General features: G+C 41.1%; 2 protein-coding genes across 10 annotated transcripts in view; one reads left to right on the forward strand and one right to left on the reverse strand.

Moving 5' to 3' along the window:
- arid4b (AT-rich interaction domain 4B) overlaps positions 1–11,042 on the reverse strand; it is a 48,650-nt gene extending 37,608 nt beyond the window's left edge. For 4 of the 6 annotated variants that reach the window (XM_035531518.1, XM_035531516.1, XM_035531515.1 and 1 more), the window contains exons 1-2: positions 10,872–11,042; positions 8,538–8,589 (exon numbers count right to left, since the gene is read on the reverse strand). In XM_035531518.1, coding sequence (XP_035387411.1) covers positions 8,538–8,543 — 6 coding nt within the window. In that variant the 5' untranslated portion in view covers positions 8,544–8,589; positions 10,872–11,042. Of the gene's footprint in view, positions 1–8,537; positions 8,590–9,787; positions 10,182–10,871 lie in introns of those variants that run through there. The other 2 variants (XM_035531514.1, XM_035531513.1) reach the window with 2 other exon arrangements.
- Positions 11,043–11,375: 333 nt separating this feature from the next.
- Positions 11,376–21,196, forward strand: part of ggps1 (geranylgeranyl diphosphate synthase 1) — a 43,062-nt gene continuing 33,241 nt past the window's right edge. Inside the window, exons 1-3 of one of the 4 annotated variants that reach the window (XM_035531847.1) lie at positions 11,376–11,678; positions 14,274–14,360; positions 15,895–15,992. In XM_035531847.1, the coding sequence (XP_035387740.1) occupies positions 14,347–14,360; positions 15,895–15,992 (112 nt within the window). In that variant the 5' untranslated portion in view covers positions 11,376–11,678; positions 14,274–14,346. Of the gene's footprint in view, positions 11,679–14,273; positions 14,361–15,894; positions 15,993–21,196 lie in introns of those variants that run through there. The other 3 variants (XM_035531849.1, XM_035531848.1, XM_035531850.1) reach the window with 3 other exon arrangements.

Genomic DNA, 21,196 nt, shown 5'->3' on the forward strand with positions numbered 1-21,196 from the left:
TAAAAAGGTCCCTGGCTGCAAAATCAGTCTGACATTTACAAATTACACGTAATTTGTAAACATGTACACACTTACCCTATTACAACTGTACCAAGCAACAACTTCCAAAGCACTTCCTGTAAATGTGTTATTTTCTAGCAATTGCTTCAAGTAACTTCACAGCCAAGTTAGCCAGCCTGAATAGTGAATGTAAAAGGACGAAGCCAACTGGTTCACAAGACGACCCTAAATAGCTACAATTATTGTGGTCAAATATGATTAATCATCAATATGAAAGGAGGCAAATTTTATTCCATTTCTGTTTGAACTTTTAATTGCTTTCTTTGCAAGTATATTTTTATAATATTGAGAAATGAATAAATAAATAAATTATTATTTATTTAAAAATATATTATTAATTACAAGAAAAATGCAAATGAGTTTGATCATTCAAATACATCCAAGATTTAACCGAGTAAAGTTTGTTCATGCGCTTATTTTGCAATCAGATTTCGCTATATGCAGCTTTGAAGAATAAGAGCCATCAGTAATGAACTCATCTCACAAACTATGCATATAAATTTGAGTACAGCTGTCAATAAAATGTCATTGCCTTGAATTTTTGCTGAAACTGTCAGAGTATCAAAATTGAATTGCATAAATGAAAATAGTGTGTTAAGTAGTGTTTTGGTAAATGATCAATCAATCAAGGACTAATTGTTGCAGGTTTTGAATGTATAAGTGATGTATTTCACAAAACAAACATAGACCACATGCCCTCAATCAAAAACATTTTCAGGCTTGCTCAAGAGCATTTTAAACATCATACCTTCCACCCATTATTAGAGGTCCCCAATTGCATCACATCATATTGTAGCAGCAAGAGTATGTGGGTTTTCAGTCTGAACCCAGAACCTCCTTGACAAAAGTAATTAAGAGCTCGAGAATGCATGTGTTGTCATCTGGGTGGGGGGCATTTGAATTTTGGCCAATGTACACAGAAAAATTGCCAGTTTCTGTTTAACAAACATCTGCCTTTCATCACCAGATTATGTCATATGTGTCCTCATGGTGCCAAGTGGAGAGCTCTTTGAGAACAAATGACTATTTGGAGCATATGCAAGTTTAGGGTTTTGCCACCATGTTATAGTCATTCTTTTCCTTATTTTCACTGCACAGTACCAGCTAATCATGTCTTACGTGACACGTGTAATACTAGTCACATGACACCATTGCAAGTATTATGCTTGTACTACAGCCAATATTCTTGGAAAATGTAACACTATTGCCCAGTGCATAATACTTTGCTTTAAAAAGAAAACACAACATAACAGTAGCCAAAAATCACACGTGTTTGGACCTAGTCTAATTCTGTGATGACCCCTTCAAAAACCTACTTTACCATACAATAGTAAACCACTACACATCACTTGCATATAATGAATTACATAAAGAACTGTCATCTTAATGTTCATAAATAGGGTCATAAGTCACCACTACATGACCCACCAGAGGGGTCAGACCTTTTCCGTTAGCCAATACCAAAAAGCCTTGGATCTGTCTCTATCAGCTTGATAAATATCAAGTAGCTGTTCCTCACAGGACTGCTGAACATTACTGGAGTCATCACTGTTATACTGATACGTGATCCATGACCCTGGTGTCACTACCTTGTATGATCATGCCCCCCCCCCTCCCCCTTGTTCAACCTAAGCCTGTGCCCACCATTTTGTGGTTCCCATGTTGATAGCTGTACCTGGCTCAAACGCAACAAGAGTGAATTGTAATACGTTGCTTGCCTTTGCTGCAATTCTTTGACTTATGCTTTGCTGAAACCTAGACAACAGGCATTAAACACTTGGATATCAGTTCTAAGGATTTTCCCCATCAATACTTCAGTAGATGAGAAACCTAGACCAGTCACTAGCGTATTTCTGAGGGCAATAAAATCCAGGTGGGGTCCATTTTTGTTTGTTCTGCCTTCATTATTGACTTCACTGTCCGAATCATTCTTTCTGCCATTTCATTCAACTATGGAAAACACAGGCTTGAAAAGGTCCAAGTGATGCCACAATCTTTTGCAAACTGTCACATTTCAGCACTACTGAATGGCACTTACTGCTTGTCTTAGCATACCATGCCTGGCGAATACATCTTTCAGCTTTGCAATCGCTATGCATGCTTTTTTGTCAGGAAGCCGTCGCACCTCCGGCTACTTAGATTTAAGCAGTCTGCAGTAAGACAACCTACCTTGAATCTCAAATATATGAACACCTAGCTTACACCACCATTCAGGAATCTGACTTTAGTGGCTCTCTGCATAAATAAATAATCATCATTTATTTTTCTGGAGTGTACTTGACGATCATAGTAGCCTTGCTGGTGCCTTTCTAACAGGCTTAGCAAAAATGGCTTCTAATTGCTCATGACTGGACCTCTGCTGGAACACACATTTGTGGTACATTTGTGCAGCAAATCACAACTACAAGCAGTTGCATATTGTTGCACTTAGTCTCAGTCAATGTTCAAGACACGTATACAACCATCCATCTTGAATCAAACATGCACTGAGGTCATCCTTGGATGTGTCTGCCTGTAGTCCTCCTGACTTGGTGTCAAAGAGCACTACAGCCACTGACAGTTTTTTTTTTTTAAAACAAGCTCACGCAACACTGCATCATGTTCATGAGCCCAGTTCCACTCCATGTCTTTTCTCAACAACTGTTGCAGACATGCTGTGCCTGCTGCTGCATTCCTTTCTGATCAATCACGGCTGGCATGTTTTTGATTGCTTTCAACTTTGGCTCCGTAAGGCTTCACACCTTCAAGTGTCGTCAAGACATAAGCCATATACTTCACAATATTTTCCATGTATTACACCTTGTTTGCACTGAATTTCAAATTCATAGCCCTCACTCTCTGCATGTTCCTTCTCATCAGAAGCAGCAATGATTATATAAATCAGCTATGACATACGAATTACTTCTGTATGTCTCAAAGTCTCACTATTCTTTTGCTGGCTTACTTTAAGCCAAATGGAAGACATTTGAATCTGCAGCACCCCCATGAGGTGTCAAATGCAAAGAAGTGATGAATGTGTGTCCATCTTAATCTGAAAGTAACTTTTTTTTTCCATCTAGTATGGAGAATGTCCTCATACCAGCGAGCTTACCCTGAACAACGTCAGCTGCTGATATATGTTCATGCTTTATTGTTCTGTTCAACTCACATGGATCAAGACATTGAGAGCCATTCTCCATTTCAGTCATCATTAAACTGCATGCGGCTCTATAACTGGAGCAAGAGCATGCCTGCTAATGCTTCGTTAGTGTTTCCTTCAATCTATGACGGCAAATGGTATTTTTTTGCAATCATGAATAACCAGAGGCATGTCAGGGTTAATATAAATGTGGCATTCATCAGGATACTAACTTAGTCCTTGGAACACATCAAGATACTGATTCCCTAGTTTCTTTTGTTTCCACTGAATTTTATCTTTACGTCTGACGAGGTTTAGCTCCTGATATGCTGCTTTACCTAGTATTGGAGATGTCTTCTGCCTAGTGATTAACAGTAGCTTCTGCACGTTCAGTAGTGCATTTTAAGTAGGCAAAGCCTGCTGGAGACTTTTTTTTTCCGTCCCCCATAAGCCACCAGTGTTGTAAGTGGGTACCTTGTACACTACCTGGAAGATTTCAAAAGTGTTTTAAACGCAAGACATTCGAGTCAGCAATGCTGTCAAACTTCGTGGCATGCCATGCTTCATCCTATAATGCAATAAGTGCATTTACATTCAACACTGCCCACAGACAATGAACCTGTAACCTTAACAGACTGTACAGCTTTTGCAGTGCACTACTTTTGTGAAGTGATTATTTTTGCCACATGCACTGCACTTCACACCATAGCCTCGGAGCATGCCCAGCCTATGTTTTCCCTCATCTATGTCACAAACATATGCTATGGTTTTCCTTTTTTTGATGGGCAGGATCTTTGATCTGTTTTACTTCCCTAGCTTTGCAGTTTCTACTCTTGCATGCACTTCATCTTGTTTCTTTGGGGGCAGCCATTACACTAATCTGCTCTCTGGCAATCTGTGCTGCTCTACAACTGTCTAGCTTTGTTCCCAACGTTAGCTTGGGTTCTCCAAGTAGCTTTCTTTGGTATGCTTATCCATTAGACTGAAGGCAATTTTGTCCCGATTTATCTCACTCTCAGCAGCCCTCAACTCACATTCTTTACACTTTTGTTGCAGTTCAAATTTAATCAATGTTCATATGCTCTTGCATCAAATAGGACCAGAATGGATGTCTCTCAAACACCAAATTTTTGTGGACTACAAAAAGATCTAAATGTTTCATGGGCTCTCCAGTTTGTTACAATATACTTTGAGGGCACAAAATATGTACATAACAGAGTGCACAAAGATGCTGAGTGTAGAGCTCTTGGAGAATTAACAACTTTATTCTGGACATTCACAAGTTCAGGGATTTGCTGATATGTTTACATCATACTTATTACACAGAAACACCTAATCATGCTTTACGTGATACATGTAACACTAGTCACACAGCCACTGCTAGTATATACTTGTATTACTTGCATATACTACAGATTAAGTAGCACATGTTCAGATTTAACTGCAATAAAAGACAGCAACTACATCTTAGCTGAGCATTTGCCTCCGTAAAATATTTAGCAGAAGTAAACATATTAAGTTACTATTCGAGTCAAATAAAATAGTTATTAGGATCCTAGATTCAGAAATGTCTCTTCAAAGGAATCACATCTTGGGGTGGGGAAAAAAGGACAAACAGATGTTAAGTGCAAAGTTTTCAATACACCAATAGCATAAATGAGCACCAAATAAGATCACAATACACATCACTAATATGGAGGCACCCAATGACCTCATCTCCCTAATAACCTAACATTTTTCTGACCAACTGAGAAAATCCTGCAAGTAGTACTGCTGAAGCTAGTTACCATGGAAACAGAAAATAAAGAGTGAAGGATTTCCCCTTGACAAAATAGTATATCCACCCTCAAATGCAAAATTAAGTAGCATCTGAAAACAGATTACAGATGTTTTCTTATGTAGTTATATTTGTCTTGTCAACTTTACTGATTGGTTGTTGAGTGTATATACTATATAGTCCATACGTAATGGAACAATGGCAATTTTACTCCCATAAAGTTAATTTGAAATGAGCATATTTCCCATAACAAGGACAAGGTGCCATACATACAGAACAAAGCATCACTCCTATGTAGAGCCTACTTAAGCCAATGTTGTTTGAAATATGTTTGTATGGTGGTAACCCATCCAACCAAGACAGTGACTTTAAATTGTAAAATTGGCAATTGTAAATCGGTTAACTTATTTCCATGTTATTTACAAAAGCAAACAACAACCTGACACTATAAAATAAATTATATAAGGTTATATTATATATTAAGGATATATTGTATCTAGTATTAAAAATGTCATTTAGTAACCTAGAAATTTTTTCAAATCAACAATAATTCTCGTACAAATAAGATTACAGCACAGTGATCCCAAATCAGATGACAAACATGAGTTTGTAAATAAGGTCAAACTGACAAAAAAAGCAAGCTGATAAATCAGAAACACCTCATAAACTAGCATCAAAGTATATCATATTAAATTGCATGGCTGTGGATAGCACTGCCTCTCTTGGCATCAGTTCCTTCCTTACTTAAATGGGGGGGGGGGGGGTGTCTATGCACATGGATGGGCCAAGAAAGCATACAAGGTTCTTTTCACCTTTAAAGATTAGTTAATTTGTTTGTGTTATATAGCATTAAAAGTCTGACTTTGTGGTTTTGTGCATAAACCCAGAAATACAACACATCTAGTGCATATGCCAAAACAGGAAAAGCATGTTCAGTAAGCTAAAGTCCAAATAAACCTAAATGAAACATACTTCTAAAAACAGATTGAACAAGTTAACATATATCCTTACATTGCATGGCCTTTGACCTTCATATAGCAAGGACACTAATTGATACAATCACTGTGACTTGTTGCTCAGCCCCAGCATTCAACAACATAGCAGTAGCATCTATGGGTTGCCAGGGTTATTTATCACACTTTATTGCCTCTCACAAAAGTAGCAGACTAATTTGAGACAGTTGGCTCTTGTAGAATCCCTTGCAAAACCTTAAGAAGTATGTCCTGCTGTAAAGTGAAGCATCAGGCATTAGGTTTGACGCAGTTGGTGGGATCTGTAAAGTTCGGATAATTCTATGCACATCTGAATTCATACTGCTGTTGTTAACAGCAGTTAACATCATCAGTGAAACCTAATGATTCAGGTCCAGTGACAGCCCAATAAACAGTGGCATGGTCAATACACAAGGTTTCACAGTAGAGGCAATATGTTATCAAGCAAGAAATCTTTTTTTTTCTTCAAACGTTACCAATTCCACTGCTTTTTTTTCTTATCTGCCCACAGTAGATCTGTGCAAAATCTTTGCAAAAATACTTTTTTTAAAATAAAATGTAATAAGGTGTTTCTGTTCTTGATAATTAGTGGTTTAGTTGAATATAAACTTATTGAAGGCCATGCTGTTGATATTGTCTTTTGCAGCCTTTGACACATCTATGCCTATAGCTCATGTAGGGTTTTTGAACTGTTCAATAGTATTTTGTCTTCCACTACTCTGGTCATCTGTGGCCTACTATTACTAATTTCACCACTATAATTTTTATTCTTAAATGTAGCAAATAGCTGATTTGACACACCTAGTGTTTTGGCTTTGTTTATCTACTCATATTTATCCATTATGATTTATTACCTTTATAATGACCTACTTTATAAACAAACAATGACTCTTACTTGGTCATATAGAAAAACAACAAAAAACCTCTGCATTTACATCTAGAATCAACTCTAGAACTTTAGATCTCTACCCACACACTGACATACCATCAATGTGGCACTGTGCTCTTTAATTTCATAGATTTTTTTCCAAATACAATGAACAGGAGGCCAGAGCCAAGATACGCCTTAAATCACTATCATTTGTTCCTGTGTTGGTGATTAATTGAAATTAAGGTGAGATGAAATGCCTTGTGTGAAAAGGTCAGACAAAAAACAAACAAACAAACAAAAATCACTGCATAATTACTCAAATATCTTGACATGGCATCAAAACAACAACAACATCAGCAGCAGCAATCTACAACTTACAGAGTGTGACTCATTTATTGTAATTACATTTACTTATAGTAATTAATGTTAAGTCTGCTAAGAAATTAATAAAAAGAAAAGGCAATAAGTAGTATTAAGGCTCAGTATAAGTACCCTACAAGAGAGGTTAACTGCACTATAGGGAGGACCATTTAGGATAAGGTGAAGTAGTGAACTACACTGATTACAATGACAGGAAAATATATTTAGACCATACCACCTTTTAATGGTTTGGTAAACTTTTTTTTTTTTAACTGAAATTCATTCAGTAATTCAGCTACCTGTTCATGTCATGTAATTTCACTGGCAAATTAACAGTTAACTAAATCTGAAGTCAAAGAGCACCAATAGCTTTTTAATTTCACAAATAAGAACAGCTTTCAGTGATAACTACATTTTAGCTTGTAACTACTTACAAATAATTTATGATAAATCTAAAACATACTACTATATTAAAACCTGTCCAAGGTGTTTTTATACAAAATTATGTGTGATGTATTTTGACCATTTAACATGGCCATACTTAAGAAACAGCCATACTTAAGTTATATTAAGGTTCTACACATATCAGCAAAAGAACATTTGTTGTACTAAACATGCCCATGACAGCATTAGAAAGCAATCAGCAATTTTTGTTTTGTTTTAACTCATGAAAAACAGCTTACATTCTCATTATGTAACAGCAATAACTTGTACTGATGGCAATACTTAAGGCTATATTAGCCTGCACTTATTGTATTTGGTGTAGCAGAGATGTGGTAGCTCACTGTAATTTTGTCAAATACCACAGTTGCCTAGTACTTTGTTCCCATTGGATGAATTTGTTGCTGTTACCTATGCCCAATTACACTGGTTGATATAACCCAAGGATCTGGACTCAGATGCTTAAGGGCCACAGCACACACAGTTTACTCTTTTTACTTTTTTCCCGGCTTGATTGATGATTTGATAATTAAATATGTGAGAATTACTTGATTTTATAACTCACATCAGGTGTTTCTCTTATGTTGTTTTTTTTTCTCTTAAAACAACTTGCAGTGCTGTAGCCCATGAAACACAAAAGAAAATGTGCCACTGTTTCTGTACAGGATCAAAGAAAATATGTACAGAAACAAGCAAATCAAACAACAAAATAAAATCCCATAACTCTTCAGCTCTTCTCCTATACTACACCACAGACTATCTTGGGAGTATAGATAGTAAAAGTACGGACAAAGAATCATTTACCAACATCCATATTGACATGTTTTTTACTTTGAGAGCTACAACTGATCACTCATTCTGACAAGTTTTATAAGCTCCTTGATCTGTGGGAGACAAAGTTAGCGACTAATATCTTACCTTCATGCCTGTCCACAACAATCCTTGAGGGACCACTGTTTCAAATCTTCAGCTTAGGAAGAGAAAAGGTGAACAACAGTTGGACACAGAAGACAAAAAAAAAAGCACACGAAAGTAATCCACATAATTAACATAAAATAGCATAACTACATAAAAGAGGAATACAAGAGAAAAGGCACTTAAATGAGAAATGAAAACAGCGCGCATGAACAGTCTGCTTATCGTGGCTTTGCAAGCCATGTGTTTTAGGTTGAGACACGAAGAGAAGGCTGTAAACCTTTGACAGTTATTTTAGTTTTGATTTGATCGAGAAGTAGGCTATGCTGTTTTTAGGTTTTGCATTGTGAACCGATTTTATGAGTAACGTTTATACTATATACTCAAGTTAGTTTCTTCATACCCAAATACGATTTGGCAAGTGTATGGGTTCTTCGTAGTACCCAAGCTAACTTGCTGCACCATTTCGCCTAAACATTTAACCAGTGTACTGAGCGTTTAGGAATACTTTAACCTGCCTTATGATTTCGTGCAGCTTCAATTACAAGATTTTTCCAGCAGCTAGCGGTCTCCTTGAATAGTCAACTTAGAACCTAACTTTTAAACTCGGTGTTTACACTTTGCTTACAGTCAGTGAAGTTCTTATAAGACCCCAAAGTGAATATTCTTACGGGGAATTTATCGGAGATGCGCAGCATTCACTCAAGAGAAACTACAGTAGCCCATACTGGTGAGCAAGTTAGCGTAATGTCTGCTGCGCTACAGCAAGCGATGACGCCATTTCTTTGCCACACAGCAGTTAAGCCGTCCAACAGTGGAAACAGCGAAATGCACGCAACGTGAAGTCGAAGAATCGCTTTGACATCGCTTTATTTCTAAATCTCTATCAATTTAGGAGTACCATTGTGCCTTGTAGACACAAAGGGATGTTTCCCATCCCGTATTATTGTAAACCATGTTCGATCTGTTCACTTTCAGTACGACACCGAGTTTTCCGAAGCCCAGACCATCTATTACAGAGAAGGGCTGAGCCGATTAAAGCCACGGGAATCACAAACCCTAGCCAACATGAATGGATAAACACTCATGGACTAGTTAAAGATTAATCACAGAGAACTGACAAAAAGCAGCTCTAAATGGAGGCGAAAAGCTCGAATACAAAATGCTGACGGCTATGTATAACAAGCTTGCACAATGAACATGCTAAAGCCACTCAGAGCAAGGTCATTTACTACAACGACAATAAAACTTACCCAAATAGGCCTCACCTTGTCCTTATGCTTGGTTATTATTAAAGAATACATATAACAGTTGCCTTGTAGATACATTTTCAAACAGGCTACGTCGCCATCCAATACGACAACAATGTCACCACCTCAGACAATAACAACTGTCGTTTTCGGTCTTCGCTCGTTTTAGTCTGACTAGTCACTGAAATATAATTTTAAAAAGACTAACAAATAACCCTGCTCACCTGCAGAGTGGTAATAGTCTACGACTAGACTGCCGTGCTTTGACAACTACCGACGATAGACATGAAAAGCTTGCCAAAACACTACAGCCTACCTCGCCAGCCATTTCTGCTCTATCGTGAGATTGTCGTTCGAAAATGACGGTGGAGGAGAGGAAGTAAACATGGAATTTCCAAAAGACAAGTCAATAGATCAACGTTCAAAGTAAAAACTGTAGCGATGTATCATTCATGTAATCAAACTAGCGATAAACAAGAGTTCACTACTACCGTACGAGTAAGATTGTAACCTTACGAGATCACTGCCTGCATACCAGCAATTCCCATTTTACAGACCTACCAAACTCCAAATTTGACCATTGCTAAAGCCTTCAGGCGAAATTAGCTTTTAAATACCGATGTATACTGCACAAAGCCTTACGTAAGGGCTATACAACAAGGCAGTGTTTCCCCGATCAGTTATTTGATGCCGAACAGCAGTATTTACGATTCAAGTAATTTTACGAATTCCAACACAACATCAGCTACTGATATCAAGTTGTACCGAAATCCACAAGTTTCAATATCCTGTTGTGCATACACAAATATCGAACTGATAAAGTGACAAAGTACCCACTATATACTATTTACCCGACAAACCCCCTTTTCTTCAGAGTACGTTAAGCAAGGTTAGCAAGTCATCTGATCGACCAGTATACACGTAAAAAGGTATACATCGGAGTTCCTGGCTTTAACGCAAGCACAGAGAACATCGCCATGTAAAGCTTTGGAAGGAGAGAGTTTAATCTAATATTGATAGTCGATGTAGCGTAACCCATTATTTTTCTCTCATAATAGCTATTAAGACATTTTATAAGTCATCTTACCTGATCAATTCAATTAAACACGACTTTCCTGCTTTGATGTTCTGGAAACTAACATTAATCCATGGGAAAACAGAAAATAATCCTCGATGATTAACGTTCAAATGTCGCCCGAAAACCCGGGATCCGTGTCGGGAACCAAATCCGACGAAACGTCTCACCAGTCCGACTCCTTTTCTCTGTGGCGATCCTCTACCCTTCTGAAGATGACTGACGGGTACACAAAACCACCCACTGTGGACAATGCTCTCACTCATTGGTTAATAGATATGTATGATCCCGCCTACTTGATTTTATTGGATAACATTTTCTCGAAAAAAATCCATTTATTTCACGTGAAAACGCACGCACGCTTGTTGGGAAGTGTAGTTTCAATGGAAGGTTCATGTTTTCAGCCATGACCAACTTGAATATGCACATTGCTTTTTAGTAAACTACATTTCCCAAAATATTTGGTCAGATAAATTGGGCATCTCCACCCACTCTAGCGCGCTTTCTCTTCTCAGGTGCTATGGTGTATTAATACACTGAATGTGAGGAGGAGAATTCGTTGGGTTCAAAGCAGCCAAGAAACGTCGCTTTTAGTATATCGTCTGGGTTGTATTTTTAATCTTAGATTATATTGATAACATATGTAAGCAACATGAAAAGGATTTTAGCATTATTGCCATCAGCTTCTCGATGATTCGTGAATACCATTGAAAGAAACTCCAGGGTTTGGCTAGCGTGCTAAACATTAGCAATTTGGCTCTCAGGAAGAAAGGAAATCGATAGCGGAAGTACCCGGATTATAAATTCCCGATTTAGAAGGTGGGTGGCGCATTTGTTTGTGGTCATACCTGAAAGGCGTGATGTGTTTTTGGATTTCAGTTCAATTAATCAGTGCATCTCTATCTCTAGTGCATCTCTATTTCGCGATAAATTCGCACTGTGTAATATGCTCGCGAGTACCTCGGATGGCGATATGTATTTTGTAATATGCCAAGCCTAGTATTTTGGACTGTTGGCATCGCGTCACCTGCAGGCCCGTTGTAACGGCGACGGAGCTCGTTAACTAGTTGGCGATTTCTCACACGTGGTCATTGGTTTTGTTTTTCCGTTTTGGATGTAATACGTTTGGCTATTATTTACAACTGTTTGTTTAGGATAGTAAGATGGCTAGTTAATGAAAGGTTCAATAAGCGCACGTATCTTTTAACACTGTGTTCTATTATATGTATAAGGTATTTTATTGCAGTCTGAATGTTTCCAAATATTTATAAATATTTGTAACACGTAAACGTTCTGTTGTGTTTAACATTAAAAAATAAGGGCAATCTCTCAAGTTCCTTATCGCACCTGCAAATTTATCCCGCTTTTTAGGACGATTACAGACAAAAATGTTACATTGTGTCACGATTGTGATGTGCTGCTGAGCGTGGTTAAACAGTTGAATATTAACATGTTCAAGCACATGACTCCCTGAAGTGATGGGCGTAAAGTTTGGCTTGATTTATTGTGATCAACATTATTTACAAGTGTTGTATCATGTTAATGACACGACTTACCTGAACACCCACAGAACACTTATTTGAAACCTGTGGCACAGATCATCATGCTCACATCAGACAATAAATTTGATTCGTTTAAGAGCTTATTTGCATACTGCAGCCATCTGTGTACACACAGTGGAATAGATTGAAAACATCAGAACTTCTGCTTTGGGGTTACTTGGACCAATTTCACATATACGTTAGAAATAAGCAAAGTTTATAATCCATTACAAATGGATATTTCTCATAAAACTGGTATTTCAATAAAATTCACCACAGAATTCAGAGGTAAAAGCTCACATTAGAACCTTTCAAACTTCACTTTAAAAATAACAGTATGGGTTTTCAAAAGATTTACAAATGTCAAATGGACATGTATCCAGCTATTATGATTTCAGGTCATTATTTCTGTTTGATTTTCCTTGGTTATTGAATTGTCATTATTTCTCAGCTATGACAGCTTAATAAGGTTCATTTCACATGGGCCACATGCCTGTGCAGCTAAATTTACTTGAATATATTTAGCCTAGTTTGCCAGATAGCCTAGATACTGTAATTCACACAAGGTAGGAGCTGAGCCTTTGACTTGCTGTTGACCAATTATAACTGAATCACATACATTTGCTGTGACAAGCAGGTAGAATATAGGCACAAAAGTCAGTATTCAGTACTTGGCAGTAAATTGATCAAGGTAAATGCTGGGACATTTTACTTCTTTTGACAACCCTTGTTTTTCCCCAACATTTCCCATGGGTTTTTCCAGACTTTCCTTAATGTGAAACAGATGGTCACGTTGAAGTTGTTGGGTTTTTTTGTTTGTTTGTTTTTCCCTTTTTCTTGATGACATATTTCACATGGTGTTAGTATATGCTTAATACATATTCCATGCTGTGCTCTTTGTGTCTGGCAAGGCAATCTCTAGGTTAGGAATTTTGTGTCACTGATGTACTGTGACTGCAGAAGCATGTCACTGCTACATCCATGATACTGGTAATGAGCTGAGCTCCATGACAGCTAGATGCTATTGTATACTGTCAGCCTCGAAAGCTTTAGGCTGCATGTCTTCAGAGTTACTGTAGTCTCTCATTTCACTATATTTTGGCAAGTCTGTTTATTTCATGGCTTACTGTAATTGACTTTGCTGGATGCAATTTATTGCCCTTAGAAATGTAATTTGATATTTTCTCATCATATTGCAAAATCATAAAAAATGCTAATCTATTTTTATATTAAATATCTTTCTCTGGTTTGCTTGCATTTTATGCTCAAATAATTTCAAAGCCTTCCATTATTGGAATGTGTTTTTCATTGAGTATCCTGAGCAGAGACTTAAGTGACATAAGATAAGGGTTTAATGACTCCATTCTTCAGATTGCAAATCTTTAAGATTTTAAAATAAATTATTAACTTGTGGAATTAAGGTCAGTGTTGTTGTTGTTGTTGTTGTTACCAAGTTAATTGCTCTAACTCGCCATATGTGTTACTTTGAAGGCTGGGATTGCAGGATATCAATGATCAGTAGGCTATTAGATAATGGGCCTAAATGGTAAATTTAAATTATTGGAAGATTGTTGGAATTGCAGTCTGCAGTTGCAATGAGACATTTTGCCCAATCTTCACTTGTGCATTTCTACATCTACTTAAAGCATTTGTTGTGTACAACAAGAGGTGTTGCACTGTGGACTGTTTGTGTTGCAAAGGAAGAAATGGTAGTAGGTTTGTTTGGTGCTTTATGAACATGAGTTCTTACATGTCACCTTATGTATTGACATTCAAACATGCCAAACAGTCTATAGCTGATGAGCAACATGAACACAAGTTGTGCACCTATACAAAAGAACATAATTCAGAATGAAATTGCTGCTTCCCAAAGGTGAAGGTGTCTTATAACAAGTATACAAAGGGAGACGACTCCTCTTGAGCTCATTCCTTCCATAAAATTGCACATGGTACTGTCAAGGTAAGATGTTCCACCTGTTCTTTGGATAATTGGAACAACAAAACTACTTTCTGTTTAGCAAAATATAATGCTAGTCTAGCACACTGTTTCAGTAGATTAAGTCGTAACGTTACAAAAATGCTCTTATACAGTTTGTCTCTATTATCTTGTTTCATGTCAAAGTTACACTGAACAGACTATCAGAAAACTCCTGCCCATGGCTGACTGCAATGTTGATCCAATGTGCACAATCACTCAAAATTGCACTGATGAAAACCAATTAGAGACAGTGGTGCAGAACACACTGCACTGACTATAGGCAACAGTTGGTCACCGATTGCCCCCCCCCCCCCCCCCCAACAACTTTGTGCCCTCCAAAGGCTGATAGTTGGGCTGATGTGTCCTAACCTTAGCAAAAGCAAAACAAATTTGTCTATCTAATGCATTGCATTATTTTTGCAAAAATGCATAGTTTGTACATTTTGTATTATAATAGTTAAAGTAAGCAATATGTACCTTGTTTCTTTATCCATGGAGGTAAATGCAAGATGATGTGCTGCACAGCGTTTGTAAAATTATACACTAAATGGAATCATGAGAAATTATCCTAAAACATTTGGATCTTTGGAGATGAGACAAGTAATTGGGCATTGGGCTAGACAGAACATTATTTTTATTAGACGGCCAAAATGATTTCAGATGAATGATTTTTTACATCTCAATCACTGTATTGACTTTGAACATAATTACTTAGTTGCTCAGTACTTGCAAGTTTGCCACTCAGGCTGATATAAGTGCATACTTCTTCAGTACCAGCTGCGATGGCATTCTTCCTATTGCTCTGTAATGGCTCTATCACAGGTCGTGTAGCCTTTACTGCTGAGAGTGAGGGTACTAAACCTCATGTCCCTATCAACATTTCTGTGATGATGCAAAAGCATATGGTGTTTCCCATCCTCCTGATTCAAGTCATCTTCATAGTGCTTGGGTTGACCTCTCTATCTAAGCAGCATCAAAAGAAGCAGCCTTTTCTAAGTCGATTCAATATATTTGGCAGGTAGAGGTTTCCCCTGCAGCAGTTTTCCCCTACTACTGTAGTGTGAATGTGTTTTAGTTGTTCAGTGTTCTCTTTTTGTGACAGTATTGGTAATGGGCAAATAAGAAGGCTCTACCTTACAGTATACAGAAGCTGACTATATAACTCTTGCTATGTGACCCGGGGCTCTAGACTGTGACCAAAATGGTTGTGCACCCGACCGTTGTTTCAGAATGCACAAAATAAACTGTGACAGAAATTTGAAATGTCAGACTACACCATCTTCAAGTTAATGTAATTTAAAATCTAAAGTGATAACTTGGGCTTCTCTTAGCAAGTGTACCCATCCTAGTGCTTTGGAAATTGAGTGTCACCATTTAAACATATGGTAATTTAGATCGGAACATGCAGATATCAATCAAAACAAAAATGAATAAAGCATTTCAATCTACTATCTAAAGTAAGCATAAGAGATGTGTCCATCTGCTGTTAATACAGAAGGTTTTTTCTTCATGGCAGTTTTTATTTGCAGAAGTGGGACGGAATGGATGGTCTTGAGGAAGCAGCCACTGAGAGGATTCTACTAGAACCATACAGATACCTACTGCAGCTGCCAGGTAAGAATCTGAAATCCCCCAAACTGAGATGTATGATTTTTGGCCATATGTGTTATTGATTACGTGCTTTAATGACTTTTAGCATGACATGACTTGAAAGGAAAAGTCTAATGCAAGTCTTATTGATTGGTCTTTGTTTGACATGAAGAGGAGTTAATAAATTAAACAAAAGTATAGCTCCTAAAAAACAAATGACTGCTTATTGTAACAACTTGCTCATAGTAGAATATGCAATACAGCAACATCACTGCATAATATATTCATCTCCTTTGCCTTGCAGTCTACCTTATTATATTCATAGCTGCAGTCCTGAGGAGTGGGTTGGTTGGTCGGTCGGTCTGTCGTAAGCAGTTTACTAGTGTGATGGTTGTGAATATTTCTGAAACCTTTGTAGGCATGCACCTTTTCACCTTCATATTTCTAATGTATTTAGACCACCATCTGAAAGCAAACAATAATACTGACTTGATTGTAGTAATTTTTTGAATTGCTGAGCATATTGACTTTGGCTCTTAATTTCTTCTATTTTAGATTTGCACCACATGATTAAGTTAATTCTGTCAATACAAAAGTTCTCAATAGATATAAAATAGTTTTAGTCATAGTATCTTGGGTGTGATTTGCATGTTTTAGGTGATATGGGAAAAACATTTTTATGATGCACAATCTGTTTTGCAATATTAATGAAATAATAAATTGGACACAACACAGTAGGAAAACGGAGCTATAAGACATTTGAAAAATATTTTAATGAGCTCAGTGATGTTTTTAAATGTATTTTTACAGAAATAAGATAAAAGGATGGATGGATGGATATCTATGTGGAGACATAGACATAATGAACTTGTATAGTCAGCTGTGACAGCATTGTTGATACAGAATGATACAAAGAACACAGCGTCAGTACTTATACAAATACTGATGATATCCATGATATGGTCAGAAAACCTTAGTCACAATTCACAATAAGTTATATTGCCCACCCCTGTATTTCTGTATTCTTTTGTTTCATGGTTGTAACTTGCATTTAACCTTAGGCTTATTACCTGTCTTTTAATGCACACTGGGATATAATCTTTTGTAGCAGAATGATTCAAAGGTGAATGTAAGAGGTGGTCAGTAGTTCCATTTAACCTCATGCTTTCATATTTATCAATGGCCTGCAATTACGTTGTAATTATTCTGAACAGGAGAAAAGAGGTAACTATCAAAACACTAAAAAATGATGTGATATGGCTAGGTTTGGATATTTATTATATTGTATTATAACCTACATTTTCAAGTAATGTTGACAGGGTAAATGACATGAATCTAGGCTGTGGAGTAATGTAAATACATGAAACTGTCTTATTGATTGTGTTTTGTAGGGGCTAGGTGAGACATTTCAGATAAACTGAGTAATGTGTAGCACCCTACTCATTTGAACATAATGGTGCAAGTGAAACAGGATGTCTGCATTGTGCTTGCACTCATGGTGCTAGCGTGGCTCTATTATTAGCTGTGTCATGCTGCCTCTGGCTCTTGTGTTTTGAAAAGTGTACAGAATACATCAATTTGCATTCTTCTTTTTTTGTTACTGTTTGATAACTGTTTGAAACATTGACCTTGGTACTTTTGACATGCTGCAACCTAAATGTTCTTGCTTTGTTGATGGCACACTTTTAACATTTTCATTATAACCACTACAGATAGTGGCAGATGAGACATTTCAAATGTATGTTATAAATTGCACTAGACAACTGTTTTATATTCTTTTTAAAAACAAACAAAACACAGCTTTGTAAATCCCAAGCAGTTTTCCATTATGTTTGTCACAATTTTGTGGTCTTTTCATTGAGGTGGGTGTGTGGGCGGGGGTGTGTGTGTGTGTGGGCGGGGGTGTGTGTGTGTGTGGGCGGGGGTATGTGTGTGTGTGTGGGCGGGGGTATGTGTGTGTGTGTGGGCGGGGGTATGTGTGTGTGTGTGGGCGGGGGTGTGTGTGTGTGTGTGTGGGCGGGGGTATGTATGTGTGTGTGTGTGGGCGGGGGTATGTATGTGTGTGTGTGTGGGCGGGGGTATGTATGTGTGTGTGTGTGGGCGGGGGTATGTGTGTGTGTGGGCGGGGGTATGTATGTGTGTGTGTGTGGGCGGGGGTATGTATGTGTGTGTGTGTGGGCGGGGGTATGTATGTGTGTGTGTGTGGGCGGGGGGTATGTATGTGTGTGTGTGTGGGCGGGGGTATGTATGTGTGTGTGTGTGGGCGGGGGTATGTATGTGTGTGTGTGTGGGCGGGGGTATGTATGTGTGTGTGTGTGGGCGGGGGTATGTATGCGTGTGGGCGGGGGTATGTATGCGTGTGTGTGTGGGCGGGGGTATGTATGCGTGTGTGTGTGGGCGGGGGTATGTATGCGTGTGTGTGTGGGCGGGGGTATGTATGCGTGTGTGTGTGGGCGGGGGTATGTATGCGTGTGTGTGTGGGCGGGGGTATGTATGCGTGTGTGTGTGGGCGGGGGTATGTATGCGTGTGTGTGTGGGCGGGGGTATGTATGCGTGTGTGTGTGGGCGGGGGTATGTGTGTGTGTGTGTGTGGGCGGGGGTATGTATGTGTGTGTGTGTGTGGGCGGGGGTATGTATGTGTGTGTGTGTGTGTGGGCGGGAGTATGTGTGTGTGTGTGTGGGCGGGGGTATGTATGTGTGTGTGTGTGGGCGGGGGTATGTATGTGTGTGTGTGTGGGCGGGGGTATGTATGTGTGTGTGTGTGGGCGGGGGTATGTATGTGTGTGTGTGTGGGCGGGGGTATGTGTGTGTGTGTGGGCGGGGGTGTGTGTGTGTGTGTGGGCGGGGGTGTGTGTGTGTGTGTGGGCGGGGGTGTGTGTGTGTGTGTGGGCGGGGGTGTGTGTGTGTGTGTGGGCGGGGGTGTGTGTGTGTGTGTGGGCGGGGGTGTGTGTGTGTGTGTGGGCGGGGGTGTGTGTGTGTGTGTGGGCGGGGGTGTGTGTGTGTGTGTGGGCGGGGGTGTGTGTGTGTGTGTGGGCGGGGGTGTGTGTGTGTGTGTGGGCGGGGGTGTGTGTGTGTGTGTGGGCGGGGGTGTGTGTGTGTGTGTGGGCGGGGGTGTGTGTGTGTGTGTGGGCGGGGGTGTGTGTGTGTGTGTGGGCGGGGGTGTGTGTGTGTGTGTGGGCGGGGGTGTGTGTGTGTGGGCGGGGGTGTGTGTGTGTGTGGGCGGGGGTGTGTGTGTGTGTGTGGGCGGGGGTGTGTGTGTGTGTGTGTGGGCGGGGGTGTGTGTGTGTGTGTGGGCGGGGGTGTGTGTGTGTGTGGGCGGGGGTGTGTGTGTGTGTGGGCGGGGGTGTGTGTGTGTGTGTGTGGGCGGGGGTGTGTGTGTGTGTGTGGGCGGGGGTGTGTGTGTGTGTGTGGGCGGGGGTGTGTGTGTGTGTGTGGGCGGGGGTGTGTGTGTGTGTGTGTGTGGGCGGGGGTATGTGTGTGTGTGTGGGCGGGGGTATGTGTGTGTGTGTGGGCGGGGGTATGTGTGTGTGTGTGGGCGGGGGTGTGTGGGTATGGGTGGGGATGGGTGGGGGTGTGTGTATGGGTGGGGGTGGGGGTGTGTGTATGGGTGGGGGTGGGTGTGTGTGTATGGGTGGGGATGGGTGTGTGTGTATGGGTGGGGATGGGTGTATGGGTGGGGATGGGTGGGGGTGGGTGTATGGGTGGGGATGGGTGGGGGTGGGTGTATGGGTGGGGATGGGTGTGTGTGTATGGGTGGGGATGGGTGTGTGTGTGTGTGTATGGGTGGGGATGGGTGGGTGTGTGTGTGTATGGGTGGGGATGGGTGGGTGTGTGTGTGTGTGTGTGTGTGTGTATGGGTGGGGATGGGTGGGTGTGTGTGTGTGTGTGTGTGTGTATGGGTGGGGATGGGTGGGTGTGTGTGTGTATGGGTGGGGATGGGTGGGTGTGTGTGTGTGTGTGTGTGTGTATGGGTGGGGATGGGTGGGTGTGTGTGTGTGTGTGTGTGTGTATGGGTGGGGATGGGTGGGTGTGTGTGTGTATGGGTGGGGATGGGTGGGTGTGTGTGTGTATGGGTGGGGATGGGTGGGTGTGTGTGTGTATGGGTGGGGATGGGTGGGTGTGTGTGTGTATGGGTGGGGATGGGTGTGTGTGGGTGGGCGGGGGTGTGTGTGTGTGTGTGGGCGGGGGTGTGTGTGTGTGGGCGGGGGTGTGTGTGTGGGGGTGTATGTGTGGGTGTGTGTGTATGTGGGGGTGGGTGTGTGTATGGATGGGGGTGGGGGTGTGTGTGTGTGTATGGGTGTTGGGGTGTGTATGGGTGGGTGACGGTGGGGGTGTGTGGGCGGGGGTGTGTGTGTGTGTGTGGGCGGGGGTGTGTGTGTGTGTGTGGGCGGGGGTGTGTGTGTGTGTGTGGGCGGGGGTGTGTGTGTGTGTGTGGGCGGGGGTGTGTGTGTGTGTGTGGGCGGGGGTGTGTGTGTGTGTGTGGGCGGGGGTGTGTGTGTGTGTGTGTGGGCGGGGGTGTGTGTGTGTGTGTGGGCGGGGGTGTGTGTGTGTGTGGGCGGGGGTGTGTGTGTGTGTGTGGGCGGGGGTGTGTGTGTGTGTGTGGGCGGGGGTGTGTGTGTGTGTGTGGGCGGGGGTGTGTGTGTGTGTGTGGGCGGGGGTGTGTGTGTGTGTGTGGGCGGGGGTATGTGTGTGTGTGTGGGCGGGGGTATGTGTGTGTGTGTGGGCGGGGGTATGTGTGTGTGTGTGGGCGGGGGTGTGTGGGTATGGGTGGGGATGGGTGGGGGTGTGTGTATGGGTGGGGATGGGTGTGGGTGTGTGTATGGGTGGGGGTGGGTGTGTGTGTATGGGTGGGGATGGGTGTGTGTGTATGGGTGGGGATGGGTGTGTGTGGGGATGGGTGGGGGTGGGTGTATGGGTGGGGATGGGTGGGGGTGGGTGTATGGGTGGGGATGGGTGTGTGTGTATGGGTGGGGATGGGTGTGTGTGTATGGGTGGGGATGGGTGGGTGTGTGTGTGTATGGGTGGGGATGGGTGGGTGTGTGTGTGTGTGTGTGTGTGTATGGGTGGGGATGGGTGGGTGTGTGTGTGTATGGGTGGGGATGGGTGGGTGTGTGTGTGTATGGGTGGGGATGGGTGGGTGTGTGTGTGTATGGGTGGGGATGGGTGGGTGTGTGTGTGTATGGGTGGGGATGGGTGGGTGTGTGTGTGTATGGGTGGGGATGGGTGTG

The sequence above is a fragment of the Electrophorus electricus genome, chromosome 11, assembly GCF_013358815.1.
Source record: "Electrophorus electricus isolate fEleEle1 chromosome 11, fEleEle1.pri, whole genome shotgun sequence".
NCBI classification, from domain to species: domain Eukaryota; kingdom Metazoa; phylum Chordata; class Actinopteri; order Gymnotiformes; family Gymnotidae; genus Electrophorus; species Electrophorus electricus.